The sequence below is a fragment of the Cucurbita maxima genome, unplaced genomic scaffold (genome assembly GCF_002738345.1).
Source record: "Cucurbita maxima cultivar Rimu unplaced genomic scaffold, Cmax_1.0 Cma_Scf00008, whole genome shotgun sequence".
Classification (NCBI taxonomy): domain Eukaryota; kingdom Viridiplantae; phylum Streptophyta; class Magnoliopsida; order Cucurbitales; family Cucurbitaceae; genus Cucurbita; species Cucurbita maxima.
Window position 1 is genome coordinate 4,047,503 of NW_019272024.1, and position 12,596 is coordinate 4,060,098.

A 12,596-nucleotide genomic window follows, 5' to 3' on the forward strand; every position below is an offset into this window, starting at 1 on the left:
TTTTTTTTTTTTTTTTTTTTTTTTTTTTTTTTTTTTTTTTTTTTTTTTTTACATATTCTCTTCTTCTATTGCACTAAGATAAAAAAAAATAGAAGAGGAAAGGAAAAAAAAAATTAAAAATTAAAATTATTAACGATCGATCCTATTTACGAGAGGAAGGAGAAGACGAGGAAGAAAATTTTAGATTTTAGGGTTTAGGGTTTAGGAAATAAAATTTGAAAATTCCCAGATCATGATTATCGATGATTTTCGAAAAAATTTCATTTGATTTAAGTTTTTCGTTTTATTGTTAAGGTGATCCTAGTGTCGTGATGGGCATTATATAGAACGACAATGGATTCATTATCGTGCTTTATGTTGATGGCCCAACAAGTGATACCAACGGCATGAACGAAGAATCGTAAAGCAATGTGAAGGTAAAACTAGGGTAGGTTTATAGTTTCGAACGTATTTCTCAGCGTTTTAAGGAGGCACCTTCGAGCTCACGTTCTAACTTCTTAATTGAGCAGCATTTGAGCAAGGATTTCTCTCGCATGCACTCGTAACTTGTTCGAGTACAAAGGGTTTAAGTAGGATACGATATGTATGTGCCTACGATCAACTCTTTCGATACTAAAATAATCTCTCATGTTGTCTTAGATTTTGTGTTTGTCAAGAAGAATCGCCAATGAGTATTATTAAGCTTTCTCTCTTTTATAGATTTATAGGGTTTCTTCTTCTTCCTCTCGGGTTCGGGACTAACTCTCTTGTTTCTCTTCGAAATTACACATTTTATAGATCTTTATGATGGAGTTGTTTAAAAAACGTTACGGAAGACGTCATGGACTCTTGTAGTCAGATCAAGGAGGTAGGTAGGAAAATATCTCGAGCAATTGACCACGAATTCCTTGTAGTTTTACGTTCCATAAGGTCCTATATTAAGTTTTCACCAAATCCCCAAAAAAAGTTTACAACTCAAAACAATTAAACAAACTCGATTAAAGAGATTCTCCCAGCTCATTTTTCTTGGGAACTGAATCCACGACCATCGTGCTAGACCTAGTAAACGAATCATTGGTCCTTCTCGAGGCTCTATTGGAGCTGTTAGATATTGAATGAGAAGCTAAAGAATCTCGACCATAAGATCTTTTAAACCACGATTAATTTTAGCGTATGAAACTTATTCTAAAAAGTGTAAAACCAAACATTAAATTAATTTTAAATGATTAAATATATATTTTTAGATTGATTTTGAACTTAAATATTTGTTATCATCTTAAACACCACAAAATTATTTTAACAATTTTGTTTAATAAAAATAAATTAGTTAAGAATAATTAATTATCTAATATAAAATTAATTAATGTAATAAAATTGATAAAATTAATTATATGCACAAACTCAATTAATTATTAATTTACAAAATTATTATTATTAATTATTTAATTACAATAAAGTAATAATGATTTTTTAAATATATATTTAATTTATTTTGACGAAAAAAATGCTAAATAAATGAATTACTTATTTAATAATTTTATTATCTAAAATTAAATAATGTAATAAAATTATTAAAAATATTATCTTGAGATATTTTGGGAAGTCCAAATCAAATCGATGAGAGTTTATGTTCAAAGTAGACAATATCATATTATTACGAACCGTCGGTTACCTTTACAAGAAATGTTTTTTTTTTTTTTTTTTTTTAAGAAATTGGATTATTTTTATTAGGATATTGACTTTTTTAAAAAAAAAATACATAAAAAAAAAAATAATTGTAACGAAATTAAATGAAAACGTAGAATTTGACATAATGGGAATGGGGCCGTCACAATCAAAGTGAAAAGAAACTAATTTTTAAATAAAATGGAACTAAAAAAAAAAAAAATATATATATATATATATTTAAAATAAATTAATGTGGTGTGTAGTAAATTGAAAATAAACGGACATTTTCTCTCCCGTTCTTTCTCCCCTTGTTTTTCTGTCTTCAAGTCATTGTTACTTACAAAAACCCAACAAACCCTAAAACTGTCCCTTCAATTTTTCTTCTTCATTTCTTCAAATACTAGTTTCATACCTCAATTTCAGCTCTTCCTTCCAAGAAATTTGCAGTTTCAGTATTGAAATTCATACTGAATCCGTAATCTTCTCAGTGGGCGGCTCATTTTAGAGAGAAAAATGGAGGGAATGCCGCTCCCAATACCCCGTACAGTGGAGGAGGTCTATGGAGACTTCAAAGGCAGGCGTGCTGGCTTGATTAAAGCCCTAACCACTGGTCTCTTCATCTTTCTTCTTCTTCCTTCTTCTGCTCATTTTTTTTTTTTTTTTTATCTGTAGAGTCGTTTTTACTATGTTGGTGTTGTTCGTCCTAGATGTAGGTTGACTGTGTAGTTGTTTCTGTACGAATTCCTGCACTTTAATCTTTCTCTTTGTTTTTTTTTTTTTTTGAGTTTTGCAGATGTTGAGAAGTTTTACCAGCAGTGCGATCCTGGTGGGTTTTCTCTTTCCTCTATTCGTCTCGCTATACCTATTGTTTGTCTGAAATATTTGAACTTATTTTGTTTTTAGAAATTTATTTGTCGCTGTTTTTTAGTTCTTCCGTATGTTTAGGGTCTTGAATTCTGTTTGTTTCAATGGGTCCGAATTGGCTTCTTTTTTTTTCTTTTTTCTTTTTTTCACTTTGATGAAGAATCATAGGCGTGTCTCCATGAAACAAGCGTTTCTGCTGAATTGATTTATATGTTTTTATTTGTTGTTCGTTCGCTCGTTCTCCACATCGAACTGGATAATTTTTTTGACCTTTTTTGTCGCAAGTCTATTCGGTTTGAGATTCACCTGTGCGTAGGATTTTCCCAATGATTGTTTTCGCTTTACTTGAAAATTTAAATTCAGTTTATTGAAGTATTTGGCGGCCTGGGGCTGTGCTAGAACTGGAGATATTTGTGCGTTTTTTTAACCTCTAGGGTAGATCTGGACATAACATTGTAAGTGGTTTGAGTCACTGGCTAAATTTGATACCCTAGTGGATATTCACTATCAAGCTGATGGGGTGGTGCGGTGCCGACACATGGTCACAAATTTTGAATCTCTTTAATAGGAGGTTGGAGAGGGAAAAATACTGCATATATGTCTATCTACTCAGGTTGTTTTAACTTTTAATTATGTTCCCTTGGTTTCTGCACTGTTAAAAGCAACATTCTGGATGATGCCTTTCACAATTTTAAAATCACGATTCCAGTGACTGAATTGGACCGAGTGCGCATTGGTTATTGTTCTATTGGAATGCTCTCTCTCTCTCTATCTTCCTTTTTCTTCACTTTCATGGACATTTCTTCTTCTTTTTTATTTTTTTAATCATTTATTTTTTTTATATATTATAGTAAAGGAAACAAGCAGAAGAGAGCCCATCTGTGTGTTTACAAAACACCGTTCCAATGAGTAATAAATGAGATTAGGTTATTATTACGAAAAGGGAGGTCAATTTACACCAAGAATAGATTAACAGTAGAAGTGGAAGTCTTAGAAACTGTGAAAATATGAAAGTTACACTTCCACCAAGGAGCCCATCCGAATCAAGTTGAGACATGGGTTTCTTTTCTCTCTTCTTGAAAGGATGACCAAAGAGCATAGTAGAGAGAAGGGTCCCCATGTCATTATGGAGAGCTGAAATCCAGCCAAAGGATTACAAAATGAAGTCCCAGAAAGATCTTGCAGCTCATGAGTTGAACAAGTGAAAATGAGGTTCTGAGGTTCTGGGGTGCCCTTGCACATAATATACAACAATTCGGAGATAAGTTGATCCATGGAGGTCTTCTCTGTAACCTATAATGGGTGTTTAAGCATGAATGACCCAATTCCTAAAGAACTAGACTTTTTTAGGAAACCTTCCATCCATAAGGCTTGATAAAATTTTTCTTTCACGACAATTCCAGCTGTTGCAAAATCTCTAGAGGAGGATTTGGTTGTGCAAAAAAACCTTTTTTTTTTTCCTGGATTCCAAGCAGCCAAGCCTAATAATTTTCAGCCAGTGAGCCTTAAGTGAATGAGGATATTGGAGAGCCTTGCCCATTCACCTATTTCAATTTTGTGAGACTTCTTATTGGTCAAAGGTTCCAACAGTGGAGTCTTATTTTTGAGCAAGATGGCAAATAAGGAGGGAAGATCATCTTTGAGGGTCAATTGCTCCAACCAAACATCAAACAATATTCAGCCCCTCTCCCAAATTTATGAGAGACGTGGTTGAAAACAACTTCTTTAAGCTTGTCAATGTACTCCATTGGCCCTTAACAGATGATAATGTTATCTGACCCTGTTTCAGATCAAGGAGAGATGCCACACTTGGATGAAACTTTCCTCCATAGAGCTGACTTTTCAGATTAGTAATGCCAAATCCTCTTGGTCAAGAGGGATTTAATCTTTTGTCTAAGGACAATCCCTAATCCACCTTCTTCTATTGAAAGCTTCACTTTGCCCCATCCTAGGAGGTGATGACCGGGCTTATCTTTGCTTCTCTTCCAAAGAAAATTACATTACTTTATTCACTCGAAGTTGATACCTTGGAAGAGATGGGGAAAAGGGACAAGTAATTTATGGGGGGGTTCGAATTGGATAAGTGTATAATGGCCTTCCTTTGATGGGAATTACCACAATAAATCAAAAAAATTTCCACCTTTTCAACAATGGGATCCCCAAAGGTTTTTGTGTTGGGATTACGATTGAGGGGAAAACCCAAATATGAAGCCGGTCAATCATCTACTTTACACCCAAAATTTGCAGCGAGGGAAGAGACTGCCTGAGGCTCCATGTCGATACCCAAAATTCTGACTTAAGACAATTGATATTAAGGTTCAAGGCTTCCATAAATAGATTGATGGTGACAAATAATTTGTGAAGATGGCTATCATTTGAGTAGAAAAACAAGATAGTGTTGTTCGGGAATTGAAGATGTGTTATTGATAAAGAATGGGGTCTTCTCCCACTGAAAAACCTTTACCCAGATCCTCATGTTCAGCCTTCAAAAGCATCCTACTTAACCAATCCATAATAAGAATGATGAGGAAAGGTGTGAGGGGATTCTCTTGTGGAGGACTCAGAGCCCTTTTGTAGCTTTAATCTTTCCCACGGGTCTTACCAACTATGTAGTTATCCTTTTTTCTTGTTTGATTATTATATATATGACCAGGGTTCATTGTTTTCTAGTATGCCGAGGGGAGCCCCTCTTCCCCTCACTCTCCTTTCCCTATTTAACGCTACTTCTGGGGTGGTAGAAAAGATTCTTGTACTTCAGTCTTTCCTGTTGACCTACAGTGAATACATTTTTAATGATTTTTATCATTATATTTTTAGTTTTGTTAAATCTGGAGAAGTATTTCCACGCATAGGTATTTATGTTACCGTGAATTTTTCTTTACTGGAAAGATCATACTAAAAACCATGGTAATGCAGATGTTTCTACGTCTTATATGTAGTCTATCTATTAATTAACACTAGGTTGTGGATATCCCACTGTAAAAGTGTAATAAATAGATTTGGTATTTGAATGAATGTGATGTGAGAACTCTCTTTTACTGTATTTGGATGAAAACTAAACAAATCTTTTTTAAAACATTACTCGCGATTAAATTCTTTCCGACCATTTAAGCCAACCTGCCTGCTTTGTGTAAATTATTAATTCTCTCTCTCTGCTTTGCGAACAAAATTCAATGATATTGATTTGTGTATCTAGAGAATTGGAGGTATTCATTTAAGGTGATGTCTTTCCACCTTAACCTGGAGTGTGGTGGGGGGCAATCCATCGCATAGATTCTACCTTCTTTCTTTGTCTTACTGAATACACAATTTTTTATCTCGATATGAAGAATCTATCATATATGGGGGGATGGTCGGTTTACTTCTTAATTCTTAGTCACTTACGTTAGACTTGCAAATAATTCTTCAAGTAATTTCTTCGTGTGTTGCTAATATTTATCTCCTGAGATAATGAGTTCTTTCCATGAGGGGAAAACTGCATCGACCTTAACTTGATTTGTAATGTAAAGCTGTATTGTTTATAACAGCTATTATTATGATGATAACCTTTTCCAATCAAGATTTTAAAACTTTAAATCATGGTATAATCAACTTCTAGTTTTTCTCTCCGATTCTCCTACTGAATGAATGAGATGATTTCACTCTATATGAGTTGGACGGGCAGTTGTAAATGGTCTTTCAATATTTGTTTGACACCCTCAACTCTAAATATGGAGGTGATCTTTGAGTCCTTGATTGGCATCTTGAGGAGGGACTGAACTAGGAACCTTGATGGTTGGCCATGTTGTCTCGATTACATTATAGAGACTGAACTAGTTGTAATGTATATCATAATACCCTTTTTTATTTTATTCTATTGTTATTGGTACTTTCTAGCTGATAGTGTCTGCTAAACTAATACAATGTTCTTGAGTTGAATTTGAAATGTAATGAGGGTTAGTTAAAGATAGTATTTTTTACGGTTTTCTGAGACAATTCTTGTCATACTTATAGAGAAGGAGAACCTATGTCTCTATGGACTTCCGAATGAAACGTGGGAAGTTAACTTGCCTGTGGAGGAGGTGCCTCCTGAGCTCCCGGAACCAGCTTTAGGTATAAATTTTGCAAGGGATGGGATGCAGGAGAAAGACTGGTTATCACTGGTTGCTGTTCACAGTGACTCATGGTTGCTTGCTGTTGCATTCTATTTTGGTGCTCGTTTTGGGTTTGGGAAGAATGAAAGGTATGTAACTGTACTTTATGACTATAATAAATTCCTTATAAGACATTTTCAGCTTTAATACTACCGTTTCATAACTTTTTATGATTCGTCCTATGCATCATCATTGCTGTATAATTTGAAAATAAATGTATTAAGAACTGCTTCACCATATGCCTCTTCCTCTTTTCCATATAGTGATAATAATTTGACACATAATTGTGAATGGAGCCAGGGAATGAGGTTTACTAGTTGTTCTAGCTTGTTCTGTTTGAAATATTTAGTAATTGAGGCGCTTGAATGACGCTGTCTATGCACGAGGCTTGAATAATTTTATGTGCTAAGTTACTCTTCCTTTATTTATTTATTTACTTTAGGATGTATCTTCGTGTTCTGGGGGGGTTTAACTTGGCTTCAAATTTGTATCAAAGAAAATGAAGCTCTTAAAGTTACTCTTCCTTTTATATATTTCCATTCGGTTAGTTCTAGCATTTTCCTCTTATTAAAAAGGAAGTCTTAGTACTCTTGGGAAACAGAAGTGGTTAGCAAGCATGGATTTTTTAACATCGAGTTGACTTTAGTCCTCTTGTCTTGTCTTTTATTATTATTTTCTTCAGAAAAACTTATATCTACTTGCCATGATGTCATTTTAATGAATTATTTGGCGTGTTGTTTTGCATGTGCATTCAAATGCTGTAATCTCTGGTTTGTTTCATGTCATCAATGATACCTTCCATGGAACACCTTGTAGTCTCTGCTTTCGTGTTTCATTTTGTCACTTACTATAACTCGCAAATCCAGACGTGAATTACATATGATAAACTATTATTTATAAGGGTGTTCTAGTGCATTGTAGATTCTTATACAAGACTTGTATCTCCTACGAAAATAGCGTAAACTAAAATCAATTCTAGCTTGAGAATTGTAGAAAGTATCTTTTCAAAAATGTATTTCTTTTTTGTTTTCTCATAAAAAAATATGTAAACACTTTAACATACTGTCTTTGTCATGCTTGTATCATATATTTTTCAAAAGTAACTTGTCAGGGCCCATGTTTCTTTGGGAAAATACATAATTTTATTTTGTTAGAAATATTAACTTTCTTTATTTGGCTAATTTTTATTAACTCTCTTCAATAGATTCTTAATAAGTCAAATCTAAGCTATACTTTGGTGAGAATGCACTTCTTTTTTTCGTCTTTCCTTTATTTATTTATACGAAGATCTGAATGGTGGTACAAGGAAATGGGATTACACGATAAAGTCTGGCATCCTTTTGTACTGTGTATCACTCATTTTAGACTACAATTGTTGACAAAGAGGAGAACTTTTGTAATTTCTTAAGGAACCTGTAGGGGTGAACCTTTTTATGGTGTCATACAGTCAAAAAAGATTTTTACCTCTTGTTCAGGCTAATATTTGAGGTGAGCAGCTGAGTGAAAGAAAGCCCAATGGATAATTTGACCTGTCTTTTGCCTTCGTTGCTTGAACCTGTTAGTTGGTTCTCAAATTAATGTAGCTTTTGTTCTTGAATTTATTTTTGCATGCCTTACTCCTTGTGAACTTGTAGGCACATTAATCTCCATGTTTTACGGATATCAGGAAATTAGCAGGATTCTTGTGGTGTTTTTAAGCATGTTATGATTTTAATCTTACTTTTGCGTTTTGCCATGTCTTGTTCATTTAAATTACACCTTGATCTACTAAAGTCATGCTTATGTTGCATATTAAGCCATTTTATTTTAGTTGCATTTCTGTATTTTTCACCACATGACGATATTGTTTATGAAGTCTGGTGTATTTAGGAAATATGGTAAATATCCAGCAATTCCTCCATCGTTAAAGGAGGAAAATATAGTCGTCAATTCTTAAGATGACTTCAGTTTGAGATTGGACATTTCAGGAAGAGGCTATTCCAGTTGATCAACGATCTCCCAAGTGTATTTGAAGTTGTGAGTGGAAATGGTAAGCAGTCAAAAGAACAGTCTGCCACTCATAACAATGGCAGCAAAAGCAAGTCGAGTGGGAAGACGGTAAGTAATTTCCAAAGTTCATGATCAATTCAGCAATGTTCTTCTATTGTTTTGCCGCAACCTCATACCGTACATGAATCCTGCTATTCTTTGCCGTCTTATAGCAGTCCCGGCAATTGGAGTCTCATAGCAAGGGAGTGAAGATGTCTCCACCACCAAAAGAAGACGAAGATAGCGGGGAAGATGAGGAGGAAGAAGAAGACGATGAACAGGGTGCAACATGTGGGGCTTGTGGGGACAACTACGGCAACGACGAATTCTGGATTTGTTGCGATGTGTGTGAAAGATGGTTCCATGGAAAATGCGTGAAGATTACTCCCGCAAAGGCGGAGCATATCAAGCAGTACAAGTGTCCAAGTTGCAGTAACAAGAGGGCAAGGGTTTGAATTTAGGATCTTAAAGTTGGAGATAATTGCAAGGAACGAAAAAAGAAGACGAAGAAGAAGAAAGCAAGCAGGCAGCACGACTCCAGAACTTGTTATTACGATTATAAAGCTAAGTATGGTTGTTAAAATCAGTTGACAAAATTTGGTGAATTGGGATGGAATTTCAAGTTTTCCTACTCGTGTTATTCTTCTGTCTAATTCTAGAATTAGCGGTTTCTGTATGAATCCCCCCCATTGATGTTTCAAATGTTATGAATATTTGCCATTCACTTAGCTTAACACACTGTATGGCTAGAACCAGCTTGTTCTTTATGTTCTTTTTTTCCCTATCCTAATATGTTGTATCCTGCTACCAGGCTGGCTATGGCAGGTTCAGGTGGACCTGGAATGAAAGTGATTTGTTCTGCCTTTATGCTTAGTTTAGTTCATTTGGATGAGAGTTTGATGGTGTGTTTGTGTTTTGTTTGGTATTATTGTTTTGTTTTATGAGAGGAAATGGAGATATGATTGATCCATTTAGAAATGTCTCTTAACTGTTGGTTTGGATGATTTAACGTTATCTAACAAATGTAAGAAGACAATGGCCAATGTCACGTCCTGTTTGTTTGAATGTGAATGTGAATGCTTTTGTGGTGAGGCTTCTCCATTCTATCAGAACTTTATTAGATGGGTCTTTAGCGATCGGGAGCGATAACTTGTTATCGCTTCGTGGGATCAGGAACAGGAACGAAAATCATCTGGAATGAAAGTCTGTGGCTTTTGCATATATATAAGTATTTTGATATGGATTTGAATTCTAGATTTAGCACGTGATGGCTCAAACATTACTTTGCATCCTCTATGATATGATCACGTTATTTTATATACAGAATGTAGTTCCATGTCTAAGATTTTAATCAAGATTTGAAATTCGAATTTAGTACGTGATGACCTGTATTTTTTGTGACATAGTCACTTTATTTTGCATATATATGTAGGCCCATGTCTAGGATTTTGATAAGAATTTGAAATTCAGATTTAGTACGTAATGGCCCTAACATTCCCTTATATCTTTGTGGCATAGTCACGTTATTTACTTCTCACTTCAAAAAGTGATGACTATCTTTACAAAGTAACATGAGTATTTCTAACATATTTTGTTCTTGTTCACATGCATTCTAAGAAAACTGGAGGTAACCCAACTTAAAATTGCTTCAACCAAAGCAGGGTAAACTTCAAACTTCCTATGATCGATCCATCGAAAAAGAGAGTCTACCTTGTTGGTATAGGTAGTAACTTCTAATTCTTTTAAACTTATTTTAGCTATCATATCCTCAAGATCGCTCTTATTCGAATGTAATCTCGGTTCATTCAAAAAATAATTTTAAATCCCTTGAAAATTAATTAAAAAAAAAAAATAATGAACATGAAAGCAATTGGAGATACGAAACATGCGTGATTGATCCTATAATTACAACTTTTAGTCCAATAGCTAAACGTCATCCTAACAATTATTTTATTTCTACTCATTGTTATCAAATAATATAATAACTTTCGTTCACTTCTCATGCGTATTTATGAAATAAGAGTAAAATCAGGTCAAAATTTTTTCGAGATTAAAAACGAAGAAGGCATCTTTAATTCTGTCTTGTCTTATTATCATTGATAACAACATGCATCGTGTTCTATCCTATTAATTGATTTGACCAAGAACTCACATGTTTTGAGGTGCAAAAACAAGAAGAGAAATGGAGAGAATTTGAATTAATGGATGCATTATGCACATAATTTAAAATTGATGAGAGAGAAATAAATAAAGAAGAATAAGAAGAAGATAGAGAGATAAGCCAAGAAAAATAAAGATTATTCAAATAATATTATACCATTTGATTTGATTTGATTTGAGTAACGCCAAAGCAACGCCATTTCTTGATGCCTTATTCATTGGGATACCACAATGTTAATGCATCTAGATTTGCTTCCTCTCAACCATTCTCTCTCCTCCATCTCCACTCTCTCTCCTAATCTCGTCGTTGTCATTAGCTTAAGCGAGAGCACCTCTGAGCCTTGTGGCACATACGTGTGTCACAGTGTGGGCGAGCGTGTCGAGACGAGTGTTTCGGGCGACTTCCTTTAAAACGGGTTTTTTAAGGACAGTATCGAGCGGCACGGGTGTGCCGGTATTGCACCCCAACTTGCGTGTTGGAGGTTGCTACATACATCCACTATCCGATATGATATTCGTAAATGACACGACATGGGCACGGGAGGGCCAATACCTCAATAGAACCCGGATGGATGGATGTTCGAGAAGTCTCGATAAGATGAACAACACGTGGGCCCGTTCTCAGGATGGCGTCAAGACATATGAACCATATCGATAGGGATCGAGATGACAAAATGAGATGCGACGTTACATTGAGAGACCTTAACCCTCAATTTAAAAATGGGAAGAAAATCAAGTCTAACTCTTATATCGATCACCTTAAGTTATCATTATAGCCTCTGGGCTTCCATGCATATATGTTCTTAACAAACCTCTTCATTTCAAAAAATATCTAATGAGTCGTTAAACTTTCAATTATATGTCTAATAGGTTTTTTAGCTATAAAATTACGCAAAAAGTCCCTAAGTGTCCTTTACATATACTCGGGCTCTCGACTTTTATTGGCCGACACATTTTATTTTATTTAACTGGCTCGTTATTTTGTGAAACGTGGAGTATAAAATTTTGAACTTTCGATCCTAACCGTTGAGAATAATAATGGATGATTTTTTAAAAATATAAAAGTTCCCATGTATGACGTTGTACTTATTAAATAATGTCACAAAAAACTAGAACAAAAAAATGTGATCTTATTTAATGGAGTGTTAATTAAGGAAGCAAATTAAAATTAGTCAATGATAATCACTAATAATAGTGATTTTCTTTAATAAAAAAATATTAAATATTCCACCAATTTATTATTATTATTATTATTATTATTTTATCTAGGGTTTGAAAAACTTTTAAAATGGTTTAAAAATACCATTGACCTAATTTTAAAAAAAAAAAAATTAAAAAATACCATGGAAACTTTTTTTTTTAAGTTCATAAATATCTTTATCATTAATTTATATACAAAATTGTTAGTACCACGTCTTCAGATTTTTAGAATTTTTAATTTTTTTTTTTATAAATATAATACTAATAATAATATTTTTAATTAAAAAAATGATATTAATAAAACTTTTTGAAAGTTTAATAAAACAAAATATTAATTATTTTCATCCAAATTTAAAATAATTTTTTTTTAGTTAAATGATTGGAGTAAAATTTACTAAAATTTAAAAATATTTTTTTAAATAAAGTACAAATTTAAAATATTTTTATTTTAATCACAAATTTGTAATGAGTAACAATTTTAAAATTATAATTTTACCCATAAATCAAACGTTTTTTTTAAAGCTAAATTTATTATTATTATTGTTTTTTTTTTTTTTTTTTTTT

At 33.5% G+C, this 12,596-nt stretch overlaps 1 protein-coding gene across 2 annotated transcripts; it reads left to right on the top strand.

Annotated features, from left to right (window-relative positions):
- Window positions 1–1,913: 1,913 nt before the first annotated feature.
- On the top strand, window positions 1,914–9,566 carry LOC111482676 (PHD finger protein Alfin1-like). Of its 2 annotated transcripts, none has more exons than XM_023128576.1 (5): window positions 1,914–2,257; window positions 2,441–2,473; window positions 6,505–6,733; window positions 8,612–8,741; window positions 8,846–9,566. In XM_023128576.1, the coding sequence occupies exons 1-5, from the start codon at window positions 2,161–2,163 to the stop codon at window positions 9,125–9,127; spliced, it is 771 nt and encodes a 256-aa protein (XP_022984344.1). In that variant the 5' UTR covers window positions 1,914–2,160; the 3' UTR covers window positions 9,128–9,566. The 2 variants fall into 2 exon arrangements, with proteins under 2 accessions (XP_022984344.1, XP_022984345.1); XM_023128577.1 differs by having other exon boundaries at window positions 8,849–9,566.
- Window positions 9,567–12,596: the final 3,030 nt, after the last annotated feature.

Coding starts and splice junctions, on each gene's coding strand:
- LOC111482676 (XM_023128576.1), top strand. CDS start 2,161: ATGGAGGGAATGCCGCTCCCAATACCCCGTACAGTGGAGGAGGTCTAT. Junction 6,734..8,611: donor GGGTTTGGGAAGAATGAAAG/GTATGTAACTGT, acceptor TGGACATTTCAG/GAAGAGGCTATTCCAGTTGA. Junction 8,742..8,845: donor GCAAGTCGAGTGGGAAGACG/GTAAGTAATTTC, acceptor GCCGTCTTATAG/CAGTCCCGGCAATTGGAGTC.